The sequence below is a fragment of the Micropterus salmoides genome, unplaced genomic scaffold (genome assembly GCF_014851395.1).
Source record: "Micropterus salmoides isolate LMB-PRFRI ecotype aquatic unplaced genomic scaffold, ASM1485139v1 Ms_hic_scaffold_1, whole genome shotgun sequence".
Classification (NCBI taxonomy): Eukaryota; Metazoa; Chordata; class Actinopteri; order Centrarchiformes; family Centrarchidae; genus Micropterus; species Micropterus salmoides.
In genome coordinates, this window is record NW_024040040.1 from 43213391 (window position 1) to 43235387 (window position 21997).

A 21997-nucleotide genomic window follows, 5' to 3' on the forward strand; every position below is an offset into this window, starting at 1 on the left:
ATGCTAACATGCTGATGCTAAGCAGGTATGTTTACTATATTCAGCATCTTAGTTTGGCATATTAGCATCCTAAGATTTGCTAATTAGCATGAAACACGAAGTACCATTTTAATTACGGTAGGCTACAGCATGTGAATGTGTGTACAAAACGTCATGTAATTTCATCAAATAGGATTTGAGATATTTCAGTCTGGAGCAATGGGGTGGACTGACAGACTGGAATTGCCATCCCTAGAGCCATGCTGCTAGGGTAGCTAAAAGGTCTCTGGTGTGCCTGTAATGTTTCCAAGTCTATTTTCATAAATATAGTTATTGGTGTTTTCTTTTCCCAATATTCCCAGTAATTGGAGCATTGTTTTCCTCCATGTGGCACATCAAATCCGTCATAAAAAGAAGAGATAAATTCAGCACCTGGGTTAATGCCTTAAAGCTAAACGCTGGGTGACAACCGGAAACCAGTCCCCACATCACACCCTCACTTGATGCAGAACTCATTCTTGGTTCTGCATTTTAGCACCACATAATTGCCAAAAAAAACCAATGAATTCAACACCCTGAGACATCAGTGCCACATATAATTACACCAAAAAAGATTTTCAATTCAACTTAATTGAAAAGAAATGCTATCTGATTGATATGCTCTCTGTTTTTGTTTACCAAATTGGCTGCTGATCATGAAGCATCAATTTATTCAGAAAGTCAATTGGCATGAAAAAAGATGATTCATCCATGGTATTACTTTCTACAAAGTGCCAGCAGCTGAAATTAAGTAAATCTGACTTAATCTAGGACTTTTTGACAGTTAAAATGCAATAATATACAGTATATATTCTCACTGGATTAACAATGCAGTTCCATCTCATAAAAATGTTAAATGTATAATTGTCTTTACAATGTTTGCCTATGCACGTCCTGTGGCACAGTGAAAAGCAAAACGTACACCTACAGTCCTATGTTTTTTGCTGCACGTATGCATTGGGTGGAGGTTCGTTATCACACTGCCTTATATACACCCAGCTGGGTTACACAAGTTCTTGCAAAAGTTCTTGTTTGTTGTTGTCGGCCTTTATGTCATAGGGGCACTGAACCTTTTCCATTCACATTAACTCTGTGGCCTACATGCTGTTCCCTGCACACTGCTCAGTGGAAGACACACCTCCTCTAACCTGACCCCAAAGGTCACTAACCTTTTATCTACATAAAAACAAGGTTGTGCCACTTCCGAAAGCTGCCCATATAAAAAGTTACTTGTCCAAGAGGTTGGAAATAATTTGTGGAGGTGCAGCCTGCAGGAATAGTTAGAGGAAGACTGCTTTTTTGGACAAGATCTGTGAAAGTTTGAGCGTTTATCCAAGAGTGATCACACTGACATTCTGCTATCAGCCTGGTAAACACATATTTCCTTTTCTATAATACTTTTAATCGTACAGTAGTTCATCATGGATCTCTATCACAGCTGTGGATTTAAATATTGAATTCATGATGACTTATTGGCCTACTTTTATTGTATTTTGTTTAACACCAGGCTAAATCCCTGGGTTTGCTCTTATAATATACCATTTGGATCTTGTAATATCCCTGCTTCTTATTATAGCTCTTCAAATTCTCTTTCTGATAAGTGTTGCATATGTTTCGCTGCCATTTAAAGTACTTCTATTTCCACTTTCACTTCAGCTCACAAGCCTCCTGGTTGGCGCGTCTGTTACGGACGAGGGGGCGGTGGGGTGGCGACACGTCATATCAGCCGCCGCGCTCTGATTGGCTCCCGATTCTCACCCGACACAGCTGTGATTGTTTTCTGCAGAGGAAGCTCTTGCCCCTGGTAAGAGCCCTGTGCTGTGGAATGGAGCAGCAGCGTGTGTGTTTTTTTCTGCATGTGTGTGTGCGCTAACGATGATGTGAACAAACAACGTGATTGCAATCCTTGTTGTAACGAGCAGGAAAACAAGGAGGGGGTCCTGGCTTAATCATTTGCCGAGGCGCGAATGAACAGGAGTGGTTTCTCTTTGGACCAGATACTGAACACGTCTGGAGATCAAGGTAAGGACTTTGGATCACAGCATTTTCTCACTCTAGTCTAACTTATGCAGTTATAGCAGAATCCAGGAAACCATTACTTAATTTATCTTTCACCTCGCAACAGTGTATCTCTCTACTTATGAGCTAAATGTATCTGTTTTCTCACAAACGTTTCCATCCCTTCAGCTCAAAAGTGCCAAATGCCCAGACTAGAGGACCACTGCTGGAGCTGCTCTTGTGCATCAAGAGTCGAAACGAAGCATTCATCTGAGGCAAACTGGTTGGCATCTAAAGCTGAAGAAATGATGTCCATCATCACCTCGGTGCTCCGCAGTGCCTACGGCTCACTGCACAACGTCCGGACGGCCAACCTGATCCGTCGGGGTCTCGTCCTCTTCACCGTCGGGGCGTTCCTCGCCCTGGTGCTCAACTTGCTGCAGATACAAAGACATGTCACCCTGTTTCCCGAGGAGGTGATGACAACTTTGTTTTCGTCTGCCTGGTGGATCCCACCTTGCTGCGGCACAGGAGCTGGTGAGTAGACAACATGCAGGTTGGTGGTAGGGGGAGATGTTAATGTAAATGTGCAAATAGTTCTGGAGGTAAGTGTGACCTCTGTTATCAGTAGTTTGCTGCTAAGTTTGGGAGAAAGGAATGCGAATAGGGGAGGGGTAACAGCGCAGCAGCTTTTTCCATATATAGACAAAATGACGGAGAAAAACCATTAAAAATCCATTAAAATTTAGATTTGTCAAGCATTTATGGGCGCTCAAAGTCTGGGAATCTCCCACACCTTACTAAGCACTTTATTGTACAATTTTTACATATTTACAGCAGAAAAACAATGCTTTTCATGTAAATGCACCTGCTGTTAGTTACCGCCTGATCAGGTGGTAATGAATCATTATTCAGCTTTGTTTTTGTTTGCTATTATACAAGCCTTTCACACGCAGGCTATAGCCTACTAGTCTTTGTGGTTTTTTTGTTATGGGAAAAGAAACTGACTTGGCACAGACGGCATTGATTCTCGACCTCTGATTGGCCGCAACAGCCGGACACGAGGTGAGCTGCGCGCTCATTGGTGTGTGTCATAACGGGTGAGCTGATGGGGAGGTACTCTTACGGCAAGGAACCAGGAAGTGGGAGGAGAGAAAAAATCATAACAGCATCCGTCATCGGCTCCTCCTCCCGTGTGCTGCGGGACAGAAAAAAAATTAAGTAGAGGTGTATGGAGACAGACTTATCTCAATAGAGGTGTAGCTTCATGGCTTGACTTTCTGTTGACATTAGTCTATGCTTTATTAATGTCTCTTAGTGTCATGTAGGAACTTGTTTAAGGTTTTCATCTTGTGTAGTAACTTAGCTGCTTCCTTCTCAAGAGGCATACTTAGTTTACAGTGAACTCACAACAACTTTTGGTAGCCTATGTTTTTTGCCTTCTATGGTCTCAGGTATTGTGGGCTGCACCTATTAACTGATTAATTGTCTAGTCTGTATAATATATTAAAAATGTCACTTGTTATGTAATGTCACTTGTCCCCAGAGCCCAAGGGGATGTCTTTTTAAAAGCTTGTTTTGTCCGACCAACAGTCCAAGGTTTTAAATTGTGAGGAGGCATTTTTTTTTATTCATTCATTACACAAAACCTGGAATTACATCAAAAGAACGGTCAAGCAAACTTTAAAAAAAAAAGTTTAAGAGAAAAATAAGCTTCTTTTTTGTCTAAATGAGTCACTAATTAAGGAAGCGCATGTTCAGCAAATAAAATAATCCCACACAGCAGCTCCATGACATGATATGCCCTCTGGTGTTTCACAGAGTTTCTTCTTATCTTGGGTAATTCGGGTCTGTTTGTTCCCTTTTCATAGCTGTCGTTGGCCTGCTGTACCCCTGCCTCGACAGCCATTTGGGAGAGCCACACAAGTTCAAGAGGGAGTGGGCCAGCGTCATGAGGTGCATCGCAGTGTTCGTCGGTATCAACCACGCCAGTGTTGTATCCTTTCATAAAAGACTTACCCCGTAGATTCATACATGCATAATTTTTTCAGTGTTTCCTTTAATTTTGGCTAGTTTATCAGAGAAAATGCACTGTTCTGTCTCTAGTTTGGACAGTGCCTAAAGCAACAGGATGTCCTGCTCTACCCGTAAGACGTGATGTGGAGTTAGCAGGTCACACAAATATGTGAGTAAGAGCTAATCCCATGCTAGCGTCATACTGTTTGACTTTGTCCTTAACGGCTCTAACACAGAAACTAGACTTTGACAACAACGTGCAGCTCTCCCTAACACTGGCAGCCTTGTCCTTGGGCCTGTGGTGGACATTCGACCGGTCCAGGAGTGGCTTTGGTTTGGGGATCACCACTGCCTTCCTAGCTACAGTCATCACACAGCTGCTGGTTTACAATGGAGTCTACCAGTAAGTTTGCTTTCATCTTCTGTCATAACACTGCGTTCAAATACAAGTTGTCCCGGTTTTGATGCTGTCTGCAATGATAAATCACGAGTGCTTTGTCATCACACACACAACAAAAAATTATGTTGATGGGCTTAAGTGCTAATTATATAACAATTATAGCTACAGTAAACCCCACCCTGGTGGGAATCAAGTAAATAAAGTACTTGGAAGTACTCCCCCCTGTGTGATTCCATAAAATAAAATATGACAGATGATGCTTGACATACTGAGTTATATTTTGGGAAGTCCCCTTGTCTCTGGGAGCCCAATTAACAGGCCCTCCTACCCGCTTCAGCAGCATAACATCAAAAAAACACAGCTGAGAAAAGAGACTGCTGCTCATGGTGAGAGCTTCAATAGGCAGCTGCAGCACATGCTGACTAGACAAGGTAGAAAAAACGAGGGAAGAATGAGGGGAGATAATTATATTTTAATTACATTTTCAAGCACAACATGTTTTGTATGTTTTTTTTATTCCCCCACTCAGACATCTGTCTTTGGCATTGTGTTTAAGAGAGCGTTGTGTTTCTTACTCTGTGACATGACATCTTATTTAACTTTGACCTCATACAAAGAGGTCAGAGGTCAGGATCATCTAGAGATCATCGTCATCATTAAACCTGCTCTACATTTATAACTATAACTACGATTTGATAGGATGATTTGGGTTTCTTTTGTCTTTCAGGTATACTTCTCCAGACTTCTTGTATGTACGCTCCTGGCTCCCATGCATATTCTTCTCAGGTGGTGTTACTGTGGGAAACATCGGACGTCAACTTGCCATGGTAAAGCCTGAAACCATTTTGATATGTAATCCTATAATTTAATGGTAAAAAAGGAAGAAAAATACAGTATATTTAAATTATATAAACATGAGTTTGGCTGATTCCATTATTTTATGGTAAGGATGTAAGTTCACCTCAACCTGCTTTAAAAGAATAATTTACCTACAAATTAAGATTTTGGACTGATACAGACATATTTACAAACAAAATTTTATTTTTCAACTGTAAAATGTTGTAATAGTGCATATCTCGGTCAATTCTCTAAAAAAAACTATTTTGGGAGTTCCTCATGAAAAAATGTCAGTTATGTGTTTGTTTTTTTTTATTTACTATAAAATATTGATATCGGAATTGGCCTCCAAAATCCAATATCAGTCGGGCAACATATATACAGTACATGTGTATTTAAAAATACATGAGTGAGCGCTGCTGTGTGTTGGCATTATCAAGAACAACATAAATGGGCAGAAGCTGTTGCAAAAATGGGACCAAAGTTGATATATGAACCCAAACAGCTCATACATCACAATGCACATGTTCTAAAGACAACAGGCTCCAGGTCCCAAAGTTTAGTAATTGTCTCAGCATCTGCTAGTGTTTCCCCTCCATTTAAAAAAATAAAAAATAAAAAATAAAATCTGACAGTGATCTTGGATTCTTGCTGTTTTGTGTTCCTAAACAACTGAACAAGAGTCAGAAAGTCATGAATACAGCTTGTCTTATATGTAACTAGGCACCTTTTTGGACGAAATAGATCTTGTGACAAACTTTTAAAGACCTAGTGGTACAGAATTGTGTTGCTGTACATGAGCAGAAGAAAGGGAACATTTAAATTCATTATGTATTTGACATTTCATTAAGTTTAATAGCTTAAACGTTCTGTATGTGTAACATCTAAACGGCTACCAAACCAGTTGCAGTACAATAGTGGAATGTTTTATAGTTACAAGATACTCTTGATCTTGATCCAGAGGGTTTTTCCAGTTTGCCGAGATTATAAATCAGGGGTAAACACCTGTGGGGATGTTTTGAAAATTGTTGGTCTGTCGTATTTGCATAGCAGTACACATTTACAAGTATCAGCCTTCAAACATCTGTATTTGTTGAACTCCCCTGCACTCTGTCTAAACCGTGGAACATAAAAGGAGGACTTCAAAAGACTCCTCTGCGCCATGCATACTTTATTTTCAATTATTTGGCTGAACCACAACAGCTGATAACATTGTCAGATGGTTTAAAATTGTGCAAAGTGCATGGGACGCCCCCTTTTCTTTATAATTATCCCATCACGTCAGCTTTGATGTCTTCATTAAGCTTGTGCCCGGAAGCCTCACCTCATTCTGTCTGTAAAGTAAGAGCCCCGTCACTCCCTCAGTTTGACTCGGTGAAAGCGTGAAAGCAGATTAAGGGCTGTTGTTTTTCACAGTCGTGGCAGGACACAGAGCCAGTCAGGACTCGGCTGACCAGAGGGTCATTTGCTACTTGTTGTTTTTGTTTGTGATGAGGCCTGAGGAATGTTGGCACAAGTCTGTACTCGTGGTTTTGTTCTCTGTTTTTCTCTCTTTCGCTCCAGTGAGTCATTTATGAGAAGGATCAGGAGGAACATGAGACTTTTTTTGGGGGGGATAAAGAGGTTACAATGCAACAATCTGTTTAGCAGCATAAACCATGCAGAATGAAAAAACAAAAAAACAAGCATTGCTCTGTCCAGCTCTTGCGCTTATTTTATCTGCTTTAAAGCTGCATGACTTTACCATTTTATTTGAAATTACAGTCAGATGTGTAGTTTAATTGGAACCAATGACCAAATAGAAAATATTTAAGCAGTAAGCAGTTTCCTCAAACAGTACTTTCTTCCTTTATTGTACACAATGTTCAGCCGCCATTTGGGGTTAAAAAACAATCTTTCAATGGAATGGAACTGAAAGAAAAAATTAGCTTTCTTTAAAAACAATATTGGCACTTAGAGTAGTCCGGATTTGTTCATAATGCAGTAAACAGGTCCTTATTTACTTGAAAAGCTACTAATTGCCCACAGAGTTTGGTTTTTGAGTTTACAGGAAACAGAAACTAATGTGTTCATGTGTGATTCATGTCTTGAAAGTGAGTCACCTGAGGCTGTTTCCCCAAATCAATTTCCCTGTCATGAAAACAAAACAATAGTTTGAGTAATCAAGAAGATAAATGTTCTTCAGTGCTTACATAAAATTGACTATAGCCACTTCCAGGCAATAAAGCTGTTCTTTGATTTTGCTGTAAACAACTGTGTGACTTTGTAACTACAAATATTCTAGCTGTTTTTCTAATTGCTGCATTACATTGAGTGCCTGATATGTTAATAACACCGTCTTGTCTGTCTCCCCTCAGGGCGGTGTAGAGAAACCCCACATGGACTAAACAACGGAAAGGCAGAAAACCAGGTGAAGGACAGCTGATGTAAAAATGGACAAGTTATGTGAAGAACGAGAAGAATAACAGGAGAAAAAAGACTCATTGTTTCGACTTCATCCTTTTGTTCTCATAACAAAGTGTGGGTCAGAAAAGCCCCTCATCTAATGTGCCATGTCCTCTGCTCCTCCTTGTGGCCAAATAACCTCTCCCTCCCACCTCTGTTGTACTCCATTAGCATTAAGGCTTCCTTCACACAAGACAGGAGAATGGTGTTTGCCTTTTTTTCTCTCGTTATTTTGAAGTGTTGACTGATTTTTACTTTCACGCTGATGTATCTTCCTGCAGTTTATGGAGTGGAAGCGTGCGTGTGTGCTTTAGCATGGATGTATCCTGGTCTTGGCAGAGAAGACATGAGGCGGTGCTAAAAGTCTGTTTTATTTTTTTATTTTGTATTAGCATGAATAGAATATAATCATAAAAGGGAAATGAGTGGGCAAAAAAAATGTCTTCACTCTCGCATAGAAATGTATTCAGCAGCCTCAGTTGCATCACTGAGACACAGGGGAGATGTATGTTCCCGGTCAAACCAAATTAAGTATTTATTTTGTACATTTTGAATTACCCCAAACCAACTGTACTTTATGTTTGATAATGAACGGTGGAATAGTTTTGACATTTGGTGAAATGTTTAGGAGGTTGCTTCTCTTACTAAGAGTTAGATGAGGAGATTCATACCGCTCTGATATCTGTACAGTATGAATGTAGCCAAAGTCAGCAGCTGGTTAGCTTAGCGCAAAAACTGGAAACAGGGGGAAACCGCTAGCCTGGCTCTGCTGAAGGTAACATCCACTTACCAGCATCTATAAAGCTCACTAACTAATATGTTTGTTTTCGAATAAGCTAAGCTGAGTGGCTGCTGGCACTAGTTACTAGTTCTATTTACCATACAGACACGAGTGGTATTGATCTTCTCGTCTAAGTGGAATGCCTCCTTTAATGTGGTTATGAAACATATTGTAGAGGACAGTAGATGGAATGAAGAGAGATAGGAAATATGTACAGGAGTGCCAACTACCAATTTGTACTTACTGATACTCATTTGTGTACATATAAATGACAAGAGATATACTACACGTGTTAAGAAATTTGGAGCAGAAACTGCAAACCATTTAGGTTCCTCAATGGAAATTAGTCCTATTTACCTGTGAGTAGTATCACATTCACAGCTGTCAGTTAGCACAAGATCACACTTACTTTTTGGAAAACTATCCTGAGACCTTCCATTGTGTCTGCTGTTCCTGAGAAATTTCACCCACACAGACAGGACTGTTGTAGGGAGAATTAAGACATCAAAACATTAATTTGAAAGAAATGCCAGCATATGCTAATTTAATTTTTTCTTAATCAGCTGAGTGAGGAAGGCCACCATGGTGGAGCGTGTTTTGAAAGAATGTATCAGGAATATACTACAACAATCTTTGCCAGCATCAGTGGTTACTGTTAAACCAGCTTAAAACACTTTTCCAGTGACCTGCTTTTTCTTCGCTGACAGGTGTTAAATGTCGGAGAACGGGCCTTTTTATTCCCATCGACAAACATTTTGCTGTGTGATTGTGCACATGTCCCACTTCACACTGTGTCTTCAAACTAGCGATAATAGCTTGGGAACATATACCGGTTGAAGGAGGGGGCAGGATATTATTAATTAAGATTTGCAATCTGTGATTGCCTGTGTATTATAGAATGTAGTGCTTTTGTCACTATAACAGTTAAGTTTTATCATTTCTACAATGACATTACTGCTTGTATGTACAATGGCTTGCCTATGTAATCAGATCAATACTAGACCTACAGTATGTTAGTTAGTGTTTGGGGGTCTAGAGGATTAAGTGCAATCAGAGTATACATGAGCCGATTATTCTTCCTTATTTATTATTATTTCTGATGATGGCTAAAATAAATATAAGTTGTTGTAAATATATGCAGTGGGCATACTTCAAAAAAAGCAATAACATCCTTGTTTTTTGTGAACAAGTTTATTTGTCAAAATACACGCTTTTAGAGTCAATACCAATGAGAGAGAGACCGTAAAAAAAAAATATTGTGTCAAGCTGTTGTAAAAAGTCTCAAATAGTAGCATTATTGAAGGAAACCTGATTTATTTTTTTAAGTACTTCTTTATGGCAGATCACGTCAAGTTGAATCTGCTCACATTCAGGTGTGCTAAACTGAAGAGGAAGCTTTATTTTTTTGAGGTGGTGAAGCACCTTTTGTTTCGATGTTTCGGAGTTTGTGTGTCTGATATTTCCGCTGTGTATCATTTTTGCTACCATGGATTTAAGTGAAAAATAAAAAAACACCTGACAAGGACATCTGCATGTAGTCATCACTCACATATGCAACTGGATGAAGGGATGTAAAACTAGTTTATTATTCAAGATGAAAATAAGAATTATGTATATACTGTATATTATTTGTACAGTATCAATGATACTGATTGATATCCTTTCAGCCAGAAAGAAAAAACAGAACTTAACACTCTCTAGCTTCCCTTCCAGTGATATAAACCTGATACATACATACATACATACATACATACATACATAACATACATAATGCAACTGAGCTTCAGCAAATGATTTTGCCTTGGATTAGACCCTAGCCTAATTACATGTCTGAACAGCTTCAGTAAAACAATAGCCCTCTTTTTTTTTAAGGGTTTCAAATGCGGCCGCAGCTCAATTGCACCCGAGCTTTCTGGGGTGCTGATGATGGCATTTGTTGTGTCTGCTGTCACGGCCAAGTTGAATAGATCAGGACACTCTTTTGTCTGGGGTCCCTGTCAGTCTCCAGAGCCATTATAATGTCCTCGGCTGCATCTTTCCTCTCTCTGCTCTCCTCTGCAAGACCCTTCCATCCGCCTCCGCCCTCCCAAAACCCCTGAAACTACCCCCCACCTCCTGTGTGTCACTGGGATCATGAGGAACTGGGCCTCCTCCCTCCTCTGTCTACCCCCTCTCTGAACACGCCTTTCTGGAGGGCAGACTTCTATTTATACCTAGCGGGGGACTGACAGTTAACCTTTTGCACTGGGGGAAATTTCTGGGAGTGGGGCCAATATCTGTGGGCTGTTCTGAATGAACCCCTCGTTCTGGGGTATCTATCTATCTATCTGTCTATCTATCTATCTGTCTGTTCTCTCCCTCTCTCTATGTATCTATGGGTCTGACTCTCTCTCTCTCTCTGACAGGCCAACGATCCAGCGCCACACGCCACTTCTTCTTCGCTCTCCCTTCTCTTTCAGTCTCCTCCTCTTCTCGGGCAAAATAATTGGCCGGGCTTCAACCTCCTTTCATTACCAGCCACAGCACACTGAAAGACTCCATTAGAGCGCCTCCTTATTGCCAAAAACAACCCCCTCTCTCTTCCTTGTACTCTCTCTATCCTTCCTTCAAGGCGAGAAGACAGGCCGGGGCACATCTGATCTATTGATTTGAGCCATCTATAGGTTCTCCTGCTAGACTCTTCAATTTCACCTCCTCACAGCACCATTGCGTTTTGTCAGGTCTGTTATTGAGCCTCTAATTTGATGCTGTGAGTCAACTGCCAGTAAACATGAAGACAGTGATGTTAACATTTAACAACTTATAAAATATAACAGGCTGCACAGTGCCTACCTTCTATAAAAGTCATTTGAAGATAACAAGCAGAGGACCACCAGTGGGGTCAGTCAGTACAGACTCATGCTGCGCAGTCAAACATTGCTCAAATCCACACAAGTTTATTTTAAATTCTAGCAAAGAAAGATACCAAATGTCAGGATACATTTTGGGAAACGTATCTAAAACAAGGTACAAGGCATCTAGAATATTGCCATTTGAAGCAAAGGTAGATATACTGATAGAATACTGTGTATGTGCTACTTAAGAGGAATCTTTAAATCATGTCTTTCTTAAAATAAGTGGAAAATTGTGTCTTTTTGGTGATTTATGCAGCCTTTCCCCAATGGAATTTGTTGTGAGACTTTTCTTGACATGATATCTCAAAAAGGAGGATCACTACTAAGCTAATGTCACATAAAATTATTGATTTGCATAGTTAACAACTATGCTGTTTACGCACAAGTAATATTTTAATACTCAATACTAAACTACTTTTGTGATTTAAATATGTGATTAGGTTGTTTTCTTTCTGGCTTCATTTGCATTTACAATTTTACACAGCAGAAAACAGCAGACATGCAAAATCAGTACAGCCATATGAAATTGTTATTTTGTGTAAAAAATAAATAAATAAATACATCTCTTTAGATTTCATAGAAAGAAAGAAAGAAAACATATTAGAACATAAAAACAGTGATACACATTCAGAGATCTGGGTCAAATAAAATCAAAAACACAAAATAACCTTGAAAGACTCATAATAATCCTATCAAAGTAAAAATAGTACCAGACCTCAAAATACCCATTAAAACCTTTAGCTAATATACATTCATGTGAGCCAATGACTGTCATCCACTTTAAATTACTTTTTCAAACTTTTGTATAATAATTTCTTCTCACCTTAGGGGCCCTTCAGCGGTTTCTGACTCAGACTTTGTGGACACAGGTGGTCTGACTCCCTCTGAAGTCTGTTGTAAACTTCCTAGCAGAGGGAGCTGCTGTCCCCTCACTCTGCCTGACACATGCATTTAAAAGCATCTCAGGTGCTTTTATCTTGACAAGTGTTTGCTTTGACTCACGCTCCTACTCTGGAGCCAAAATGATGTTTGGTCCTTTGGGACCAAGTAAAATCTAAGCAACTTGTTTTTATGTTGAAAAGTTAAATACATAGAATGGAAAGATATTAAGAGGCACACATTCTTTCTATTGAGTAGTGATTGCTTTTGTTACCACCAGATGACAGTATTTATCCTCTTAGGTTGTCTGGACAGTATTACCCAGACATCTATGGACTCCTAGTGGAGGGACAAGGACCAGCAGGGTCTTGCTAGGCAAAAACCTATTCACCCAACTACTTTTATGAATACTAATTAAGGTAAATCTCCTGAGCCTTTAGACAAAACATAGATAGAGTGTATTTAATTGATCTAAGATAACAAACTCCATGTTTAAAAATGCATGTTCAAGTGTGCAAATGCTGCATACAAAAGAGGGAGAAAACTTCAAATCATATCAGTAAATGTTTTTTTTAAAATACAGATTTTACTTAAAGCCTCTCAAAATGCACTGATGAACATAAAAATTCAGATTCAAAAAGATAATTTATTAAACAGCAGCAGGAATATTATTCTTGGAATATTTATCTCACACTGCAGTGAGCAGGGTAGAGTCACATGCATGATGGAAAAGGTCAATGAAATGGATTGAGTGTGGAGAAAATCATTGCACACTCTTATTTCTCTGCCAAAAGGTCTTCAGTGGCATTAATGTCCTGCTCTCTGTGATATATAATGAAAGATTGTGTGTGTGGGTGGGTGTGTGTGAGTGTGTAAGTGTGTGTGTCTGTGTGTGGGTCGTTTAGGTCTACTGAGTCTTCATTACACCAGAGCTGGGTCCACTCCTGTCCTCTGCCCTCGCTCATTGCCTCTCCCAGTGCCGGCCAGGAATAATGAATTACAGTGGATGCCATGGGGGGGCTGTGTGAGTGGCTCAGAAGTGGACTCCATTTTAGCTCAAATGACCTCTCGGATCCCATTCAAATGGCAGTCTCAGGCAGCTCTCCGCTTTTTCTATGTATCCCTGTTTGGGGTGAAATTATCACACCCTTTCTTCATTTACTCATTTCTATTTTTTTTTGGAGGGGGGGGTCATTCCTCCGGTGCTTTGGGTTAAATCACAGGGAAATCAAAGAGATGTAAGCAAAACATCCACATAAAAACACAGGGAATAGACTAGCAACATATTTAACAGTGTAAACAACAGTTCATGTCACAGTGGGATTTATCAGTTCAGTCAGCGTGCTCAGCCTTGTGTGCCATTCCCGTTGATTCCTCTTCTTCCTCCGCAGGACAATAATAAAAATGACAACATAAACCTCAGGTGATGGCACATTATGCATGCCATCCAAACAAATCCTTCCCAGTGTAAATTAAACACACCCAGTGCATCTCACAGCCCAGATCAGACTCTGTAAATCAAGCAGGGTAATAATAATAACTAAGGTAATGGAATAGATCAAGGCAAGCATTTCCATTGCATGATCTATCCTGAGAGGCAAAACCAACAACAAAATTCAGCATTTGGTGGAAACTCATTGATAGAAGGCTAAATATTTACACCACAGGTCAATATCCATGCTCATCCCTTAGTTTACTATAAATAATAAAAAATAATTAAATATGAGGGGGTTCTTTGGCTATCTGGATTAAACATATTTACTCACTGATTTTAAGATTATGAGATTAAGAATATGTGAAACACATATTCTTAAAAATATCACATTTGAAAGTCATTCAGACTATGTATCCAAAAAAATCAAAAGCACAAACGGGTTGTGTAACAGACATCACACAAACCTACACCAAATGTAAAACTGATCCGCTCATGGACACACATAAAGAAAGATGTCCTATATGTCACCTACAGTGTCAAAGACTGGAGGAGTTTTTTTTTTGCATAATCAAAATCATGCTTGCAGCCCTGTTCAGGGTGCACTAAAGGCCGATGTTTGTCATGTTTTAATTAGTCTTCATTAGTAGGCGTAAGAGGCATTTCTGGGAAGCAACAGGCATGCGGCCTATTCATCTCGCTGCTGAGAGATGCACAAAGTTGGCAGGCTAAATCCATCTGGGAAAGTTATTGCGCCTGAAATGGCCTTTGACAGCCCGCCCCCTGATAAGTGACAAATTCACAACATATCTGCGACTGGGGGGTAAAAACAACTCAGGTGCACACGGGGTGAAAGGGACTCCATCGCACATGGCGCTTTCAGGGGAGTCCAGCACTATTTTGGCGAGTTAAACGGCGCAGGGCGCGATGCCACACAGGGAGAAGGGTCGAATAACCGCTTATGACTGACCTCCTTCCACTATAATTAAAGTTGCAAGCTGGAGCCAGAGACATAACAGAAATTGTTTCTCCCATTTAGAATGAAACGTAAATAAACGGGAGAAACAACTTGATGGCATGCTGGATTTTTCTTTGGAGCACTTTCAGTAAAAGGTGTAACTTTTAAAACTCCGAGCTGCATCACATCTGGCCTGTTGGGTTGACATGTGTAACTGTCCGGATAGTAAAAAAATAAATAAAATAAATCCACTAAGAAATTCTACAGTTTGAATTTACTTTAGGAGTTGATTAAATTGAAGATGAAAACTACTGGGGAAATACAGGCCTGTCATGCCTCTAGTTTAACATGTTTTGTGTTGTTTTATAGGGGGGGAATGCACCTTGCAGAGATGTAATGGTTGCAAACTTATATACATGAAGACTTCAATCTAAGAAATCAATCTAAAGCATAAAATATCATAATTTTTTGCCTGGCGATGAATATTTCACTGCCCTGCCTGCATGCTTAATGAGTTTATTCTGCATCAAGTGCTTTCCACCTGTCCCTCTCCCACTTGTTCCTCCCTCCTAATAAACGCCTGCAGAAGCTCGAGACAGGTGCACGAGGAATTTGGACGATCCAAACCCCGTAAAACACCCTGGGTGCACATGAGCATCAAGGACCAAAAACTTTTGGGGCCACCGAGCTCAGTAAGTGAGTGTAGGTCACTGAATTTCAGGGAGACTGCGGCGCACCGCTGCTGCTGTGGTGCACCTTTTACTTTACATGGGCTTTTCTTTTATACGTAGACTTAGGACGTCGCTCTCAACTCCCCCACTCCTCCCTATGTTGCGTGGTAGCCTATTTGTTCTGTATGACTGAGAATGTAAACCCATTAACCTTACCGGAATAGCCACCACGTGCAGGTCATTCTTTGCTGTCACAAGTGAAGACGTTCCGTCACCTGAAAAATACAGCTGGAAAACTACAGTAGGCCTGTATGTGAAGAATACTGTGGGCCTGACACCAGTTGGTTACCACGCAGATAACACTTTATCTAGGCTACCTGATGCATATGGAGGGGGGACTGGGGCTTAAATAATCTTTTGTGAGGAAATTCTTCAGAAAACAAAACGAAAATATGACTTTTAAGACTATCATTTTGACATTAAAATAATAGTGAAACACTAGTTTTAAAGTTATAGAGTTCAGAGGGGAAACCTGCCCCTAAGAGTGGTTAACCATCTTTGTGCGTTTTAATGTGAGTCTTCTTCCTTTTAACCCTGTATTCACTTTGTTATTGGATCTTACAGTGACAATTTAGGATGGGCCGGTAAAAAAAAAAGCTCATTTCTCATTTGCCTTTAAATATTTTTCAAAATAAAAGGAAAACAATGACAGTGAATTTCAATTTAAAGCAATTTACTTTTGGCAAGAATTTCCTAACGTGTTGAATTACTGTGTCGGGAGCGCTGCCATGTTGTTTTATTATCACTCCCCTTGTTTTTTGTGTTAGGTTTACTATTGTTACTTTAATTTGTTTTGGGTAGGGTATGTCTTTTTGGTTTTATTTTTCGATTTAAGCTTCCTGAGTTGGCAAAAAAACACTGAGACACTGAACACACATATTCCTCATATTCTTCATCTAGCTTTTGTCTCATGGAGACAAGCATGGACTCATAATAAGCCTATTTAGGATTTTATTTAGTTCACCAATCACTCACTTTGTTAATCTACTATGTGACCAGAAATAACTACAAAATTGACTAAACCCGCCACAGTATAGGGCTAAATTATAATTTTTATATTGCTTACGTGTCCTACCACTCTGCAACACACCTCAATTAACCACAGCTATAGAACCTTTTCTTTACCCTTTAGTTTTACGTCTTGAAACTTTTTCAATGCCCCCCTCAGATAGGATGTAAATCGAGACAGGAGTGCTTCTGCTTTGTCTGTTAGAAAACTCACTTTTCTGACTTTTCAAGAAATAGGCTATATCCTCCTGTAAAATGTAAATAAAAGCCACTGCACGTTATTCTCATATCAGTGAAGCATTGGAGAGTTTGCTGATAGGAAGTCAGCTGCATTCAATTAGCCTTCATCTAATTTAGCTGAGGCCTTAATTGCGCTCAGGGTGGTGCAGTTGTTTGTGCTAAGCTCTGTTTGAGACTTCTGTGGAGAAATACGAGCCGCTCCTTAAGAACAATCCCAATTCAAATGAGACTTATCTTCGCCAGAGCGATCAGACGGATTAAGAGTTATTAAAACCGATAAAGGGCTGAAACCAGAAGATTCAGCAGTCCCAAAGTCCGCTGCGTGGCGACTCCAGAGGATTTCTCTGTAAACACATTCCCACCATGGAAACATTTATATAGACATCATCTACATACAGAGATGTATGATGAATAAATAGTGGAGTAAAGGATGATATCTGGAGGGCGATTCGCCAACAGAAACAGAAAAATAAATGGATTACACCAGACTTTGAGAAGCACCATCTCACTACATGTTTTCCCTTAAATAAAAATCCAAATTCAAGTTTTATATCAAGTTATGACTTTTACAAGAATAACAAGTAGTTTAGGAGTTAAACTAAATTAGCTTTACATATAACAGTATTTCAGCAAGATTTGACCAGTAAAGTGAAGCAATAGTAGCCTACTAAACAGGCAGTGGCTCGTTATTAAACGATGAAACTGCAAAAATAACTATATCTTGAAGTAAGACATTTTTTAAAAAATATGATCAAATAATTGCATTGGTTTCTAATCCAAATCTACTTTCCCCCCACATTATCTCCATGTGATCTGCCCATTTCTCCCATATGCAACACACAAAACTTAGCCTACTGAATAATCTTGGAAAACAATGGGCCATTGGAAACAGGTGGAACTCCCTCATCAAATTATAAAATTTTATTTGAGATAGATTTTATTTTTAAATTGGTTGACTTTTTGCAGTGTGGACTATAGGCCTACAGCAATTAGGCCCGCTCCTAATCTTTTCTAATTCGGCTGCCATGCTCTTGGCTGACCCGGGATGGGAAACAAAGGGCAGCGAGCTTCCAGGCCCACAAAAGCGCAACAAAAAAATCATATAGGATCATCAAATAGGAGAGACGTGCTTTCAGGTTTTGAAAGGCACAGGAAGCTGGAGGATTTGGTCCGACCCCTGCATGGTGACAGAACTGATATCTTAGAGACCCCCATTCATCTGGAGGGAGGGATGGTAACCGGGAGAGAGAGGGGAGGGGTGCTGGGGTAGGGGTGGGGTGTGAGGGGGCTCACAGTTTGCATCTGCAGAGGTCCCACCGCCCTCTGATCTGTGAGCTGGCACACATCACGGCGTCCATTCACAAATCCTCCTTCTGCGCGTCACCTTTTGTAGTACTCCATAGTACTGAGCGCTGGTGACGTGTAAGACAATCCTACCAAGCAAAATACAGAGAGGAAAAATAGGTTATAGGAACTCAAGGACAGGGCACATGCGCACAATGCATACGATTTCTTATAGTAGTAGGAGGGGATGTGTATATGTGTGTGTGGGGGGGGGGGGGGGGGCGACGACTAGGCCTATAGGCTAAGTGAATATGAAATAGACTCAGTTGCTGGATTTATAGACTGCATAAAAACAAAATCAGATGTTCAAACTGTTCGCGACTATATTTTTTCTCCAAAAATAGGGAATATGAAACCCTTCGTGCAAAGCTGAGGAGATCCCCAAGTTTTTTTTAAACAAATAATGGAAAAGACAGAAGATTACTAAAGCACGGATTTAGTAGACCCTGACAGACATGACGTGCTATAATCAATATTTCCTACTTTACAATATACAATATATTCATGGAAAATAATAATTTCATCCATTTAACCATAAGGCAGCACTCTCAATCAAGAATAGTTTTTAAAAAATAACAGGCAACATCAATGATAAAGTGATCACATGTTGGCAAACAATAGTCACAAGATTTTTCCAAAAAGTCATATAATCGATTAGTGCTTTGGCGCGGGCCTGCTGGACGTTATGTGGCAGACTGCTGTGGAGCAAATCCTAACAAATATCGCTTGAATATGAAAAATGTTGAATATGAATTTGTGTTCAACACGTGAAAGGGTGGCAGACCTGGCTTCGATTTATACATCAGACTCGGAAATCCCTCAGAAATTGGCTGTGCAGTCGCCTTTTCAGGAATATCTATCTCTAACTGCAACATTGTTATATGTTTATCACAATGTGAAACACAGCACATGCACAGGTTTTAATGTCCCCTTAAAATAAAAACTACACATGCACATAACACAAGACACTTAGACATGCGTGATAAGCACGTGCATGCATGTAATAACGCCAGTATTATAGACTGAGTTTTTGATCATGTTACAAGAAAGAAAAATACATTTATACTGTGGATTCATGTATCCATTTCACTGCGTCTGGACAGTCCAGACCAAGATACAGATAAAAAAAACCCACTATGTTCAAGGGTGAGCTACCATCAAAAAAGCTTCCTTTTATAATTGCATTTCCTCTTGTATTAATCAAAATTTAATAAACAACAAAGATCCTACAGACTGAATATGGAGGGGCTTCACTATATAAACCAAAGTAATAGCCGATAAGAAACAAGACAATAAAACTACAAAGCAAGCATGGCACCAAAAACATACAAATGAGTCGATTAATGACTGACTTTACTCGGAAATAAAAAGACAAAAATTCCATGTTATGCAAATCAATTGAATACTACAGCACTATTTTAACCCTTAACCAACCAGCACAAATTGTCCTAGAATGTATTTTCATTCACAAGCAGAAAAGTAAACCAGAAAGTCTGACTTACATGACAAACAACAGAAATCCTTTGTAAGTAAAGACAGTGATGATAATAATGATACCCCGACTGATTATCTACTAAAACAAGACACATTTTTTCTTAGCCAGCATAGACCAAAACAAGCCAGTTAAAACTGAACAGACAGCAGTGAACCAAAACGCCACAATAGTGGGATTATGTACTTGTAAAGTATAGGCCTACACTGCAAAAAAATACACATTTAGTAGAGTTGTGAGTATTAAAAGCCCGTTTTGCCTGCCAAAAACTGCAGCAGAGTGAGATGACTCCTGCCCACATGGTGTTTCACCTATTTCGAGAAATTTCTGTGCGTAAAAATCATTACTCTCGACCCGCTGCCATCAATCCAGTCTCAATTTGTTTTGTCTTAAAACGCGCTTCAAAATGGAAACAAGTGAAGTGCCACATATGTCACTTTTGAAAGAAAACCAAGTCTCTATGGCTTACAATCAGACTGTTTGGCGTGTAAATATGTGTATTTTTTTGCAGTGCACACACGCTCTGATTATAATTCAGAGCCTGAAATGGTGTCATTTCCTTCAGACATCCCTGTTTTGCTGTGAGGTTAGAGGCCAAGCCCAGGCGGTAGCGGCCTGTCTGTGCCTCCATTGTCTGCCGCTTATTTAGCGCTCAACATTAATCTGCGCTTCCCATCACAAGTGAGAAACAATCGCAGCATGAGAGTGGCCTGTCTAATTACATCTTTCACTCCGAACTTTCACTTCAGTCGCCGACGTGAGGACTTGGATTTGGCCCTTTTGTGATGGGGACCTGTGAGATAGGAGCATGAGGGTGTTGAGGTAGATTTTGAGATAAGATTTTTGTTGTTGTTGTTTGTTGTTGCAATGCAGCAATACCAGAAAATGAGAATTCACTTTTAATTGAAAAAGGCTATTGAAAGATCATCTTAAAGCAAGGGATGTGGTGTTTTGTGAATCTGTGTGCATGACATGTCAATAGGCGTTTGAACGCAAACCCCAGATTAACCCCAAACAAATATTTTCGGTAATAAGACTTCACTATAATTGCTTTGCAGTTTGCACAAAGCCTGTATTTAACAAGTGGAAAGTCAAGGATAGGATGTTTTCCACCTGGCTTAGACTCAAGCTTAAATTACAGGGCTTAACATGTCACAGATACAAATTAAAACAACAATGTTGTGCAGCAGGTTATTGTTGCATCCAAAAAAGAACCTATTTTAATCACCACAGCTCACATACATGTGAATAATCAATCATATCATAACGACTGACCGGCCTGTGAGGCACAAATAATCACACTATTCAACAAAGTATAGGTCTTGTGTTCATTTTAGAAATTTGGAAGTTACTCGCACTCCCAAAAAAAACTAGAGGAACAGACAATGCCTGCTTGTAATAATGAAAACAAAGCAGCTGACTGACTTTCTAAGTGAATTGTTCAAAGGCTCCTCACTCAGTCTCAGTCCTGCTGCTCCTCTGCTCCTCCTCGATGCCCTTTTATTTTACGCGCAGCCCTCGGCTCAAACGCCAGAGAGCCGGCCGAGCAGTCCCTCAAGCCCGGTGCCGTCCTGGAAGGAGAAGTACAAACTTAGTGGTGGTCAGCAAAGTTACTGAAAGTTTTGTCTTTGGCGCGACTCGGTACCCTGAGCACCGTGCACAAAACAGTTTGTTTGCATCACTGATTTCTTTTAAAGGGATATGGACCCAGTTCTTGGTCCACCGCAGCGTCACGACAGGCGAACATGAGAACATCAAAAATACTTAACACACATCTCTGCCCGTTTGGGGTCAGACAGGGAAGTCTCTTTGCCTGTCACGTTTCAGTTTTGATGCACGTTCTTGCCAGTTTTGAGGCAACAGGAAGCAATATGTCACATTGGACCATTCAGAAAAACAGAGTGGTTAATTTCCAAGCTGGACCCACAATGTGCCATATGGGTTAAAAAGAGTTTAAATGTTTTGAGATGTTATTCAATTTTCAAGAAAATACCGTTACTCCACCCTCGGATCAAAATGTGAGCATATAGACATGCAGCAATTCAGTTCCTCGCATTTAACCTTGGCCAGGACAAACTGACTTTAAGTTACTCTGACTCCAACTGACCGTACAGGTGTTAGAATTACCTTCAATGCAGACATATTGTGAGCTATGTTCAACAGATAATAAGTGTTTTCAGTGTTGTCTAAAAGGGTATTTACAGATATTATTTCAACACATGTTGCCTCATAGATTTTCATGTCACGGATCCCCAAATACACCCACAATAGGCCTTTTTTGTTAGGGCTGTGTCTCATTTGCTTACATTTGAGCAGATATTTAGTTGTTATTGTTTTTCATTTAAACTGAATTGGACTGATACTATCCAAAAGTGTCGAGAATGGAGCTTTTACTCCTCAGATATGTTATAGCACATTAATATGAAGTAAAAACGTACTATTCGTCATTTTTTTGGGAATCCCTGCCTGCCCTGCAAGCAAGGAACCCCGGGGGTCCCCACAACCCACTTTTGACAGCCGATGC

The 21997-nt window shown here is 39.9% G+C and overlaps 1 protein-coding gene and 1 long non-coding RNA gene across 3 annotated transcripts in view; one reads left to right on the top strand and one right to left on the bottom strand.

The window, feature by feature from the left end:
- Window positions 1-1226: 1226 nt before the first annotated feature.
- On the top strand, window positions 1227-10022 carry insig1 (insulin induced gene 1). 2 transcript variants are annotated; one of them, XM_038729492.1, is made up of 8 exons: window positions 1227-1387; window positions 1675-1822; window positions 1941-2040; window positions 2206-2553; window positions 3888-4012; window positions 4269-4435; window positions 5160-5259; window positions 7627-10022. In XM_038729492.1, the coding sequence occupies exons 3-8, from the start codon at window positions 1986-1988 to the stop codon at window positions 7654-7656; spliced, it is 825 nt and encodes a 274-aa protein (XP_038585420.1). In that variant the 5' UTR covers window positions 1227-1387; window positions 1675-1822; window positions 1941-1985; the 3' UTR covers window positions 7657-10022. The 2 variants fall into 2 exon arrangements, with proteins under 2 accessions (XP_038585420.1, XP_038585428.1); XM_038729500.1 differs by lacking the exons at window positions 1227-1387; window positions 1675-1822 and having other exon boundaries at window positions 1829-2040.
- Window positions 9739-21997, bottom strand: part of LOC119910729 — a 39843-nt gene continuing 27584 nt past the window's right edge. Inside the window, exons 8-9 of the long non-coding RNA XR_005445696.1 lie at window positions 20930-21044; window positions 9739-18070 (exon numbers count right to left, since the gene is read on the bottom strand). This is a non-coding gene — a long non-coding RNA (uncharacterized LOC119910729). The remainder of the gene's footprint in view (window positions 18071-20929; window positions 21045-21997) is intronic.

Bases quoted from the DNA above. Each gene is read 5' to 3' on its own strand.
- insig1 (XM_038729492.1), top strand. From the start codon at position 1,986: ATGAACAGGAGTGGTTTCTCTTTGGACCAGATACTGAACACGTCTGGA. The intron at 2,041-2,205 runs GTAAGGACTTTG...CCATCCCTTCAG, and splicing joins GAACACGTCTGGAGATCAAG to CTCAAAAGTGCCAAATGCCC. The intron at 2,554-3,887 runs GTGAGTAGACAA...CCCTTTTCATAG, and splicing joins TTGCTGCGGCACAGGAGCTG to CTGTCGTTGGCCTGCTGTAC.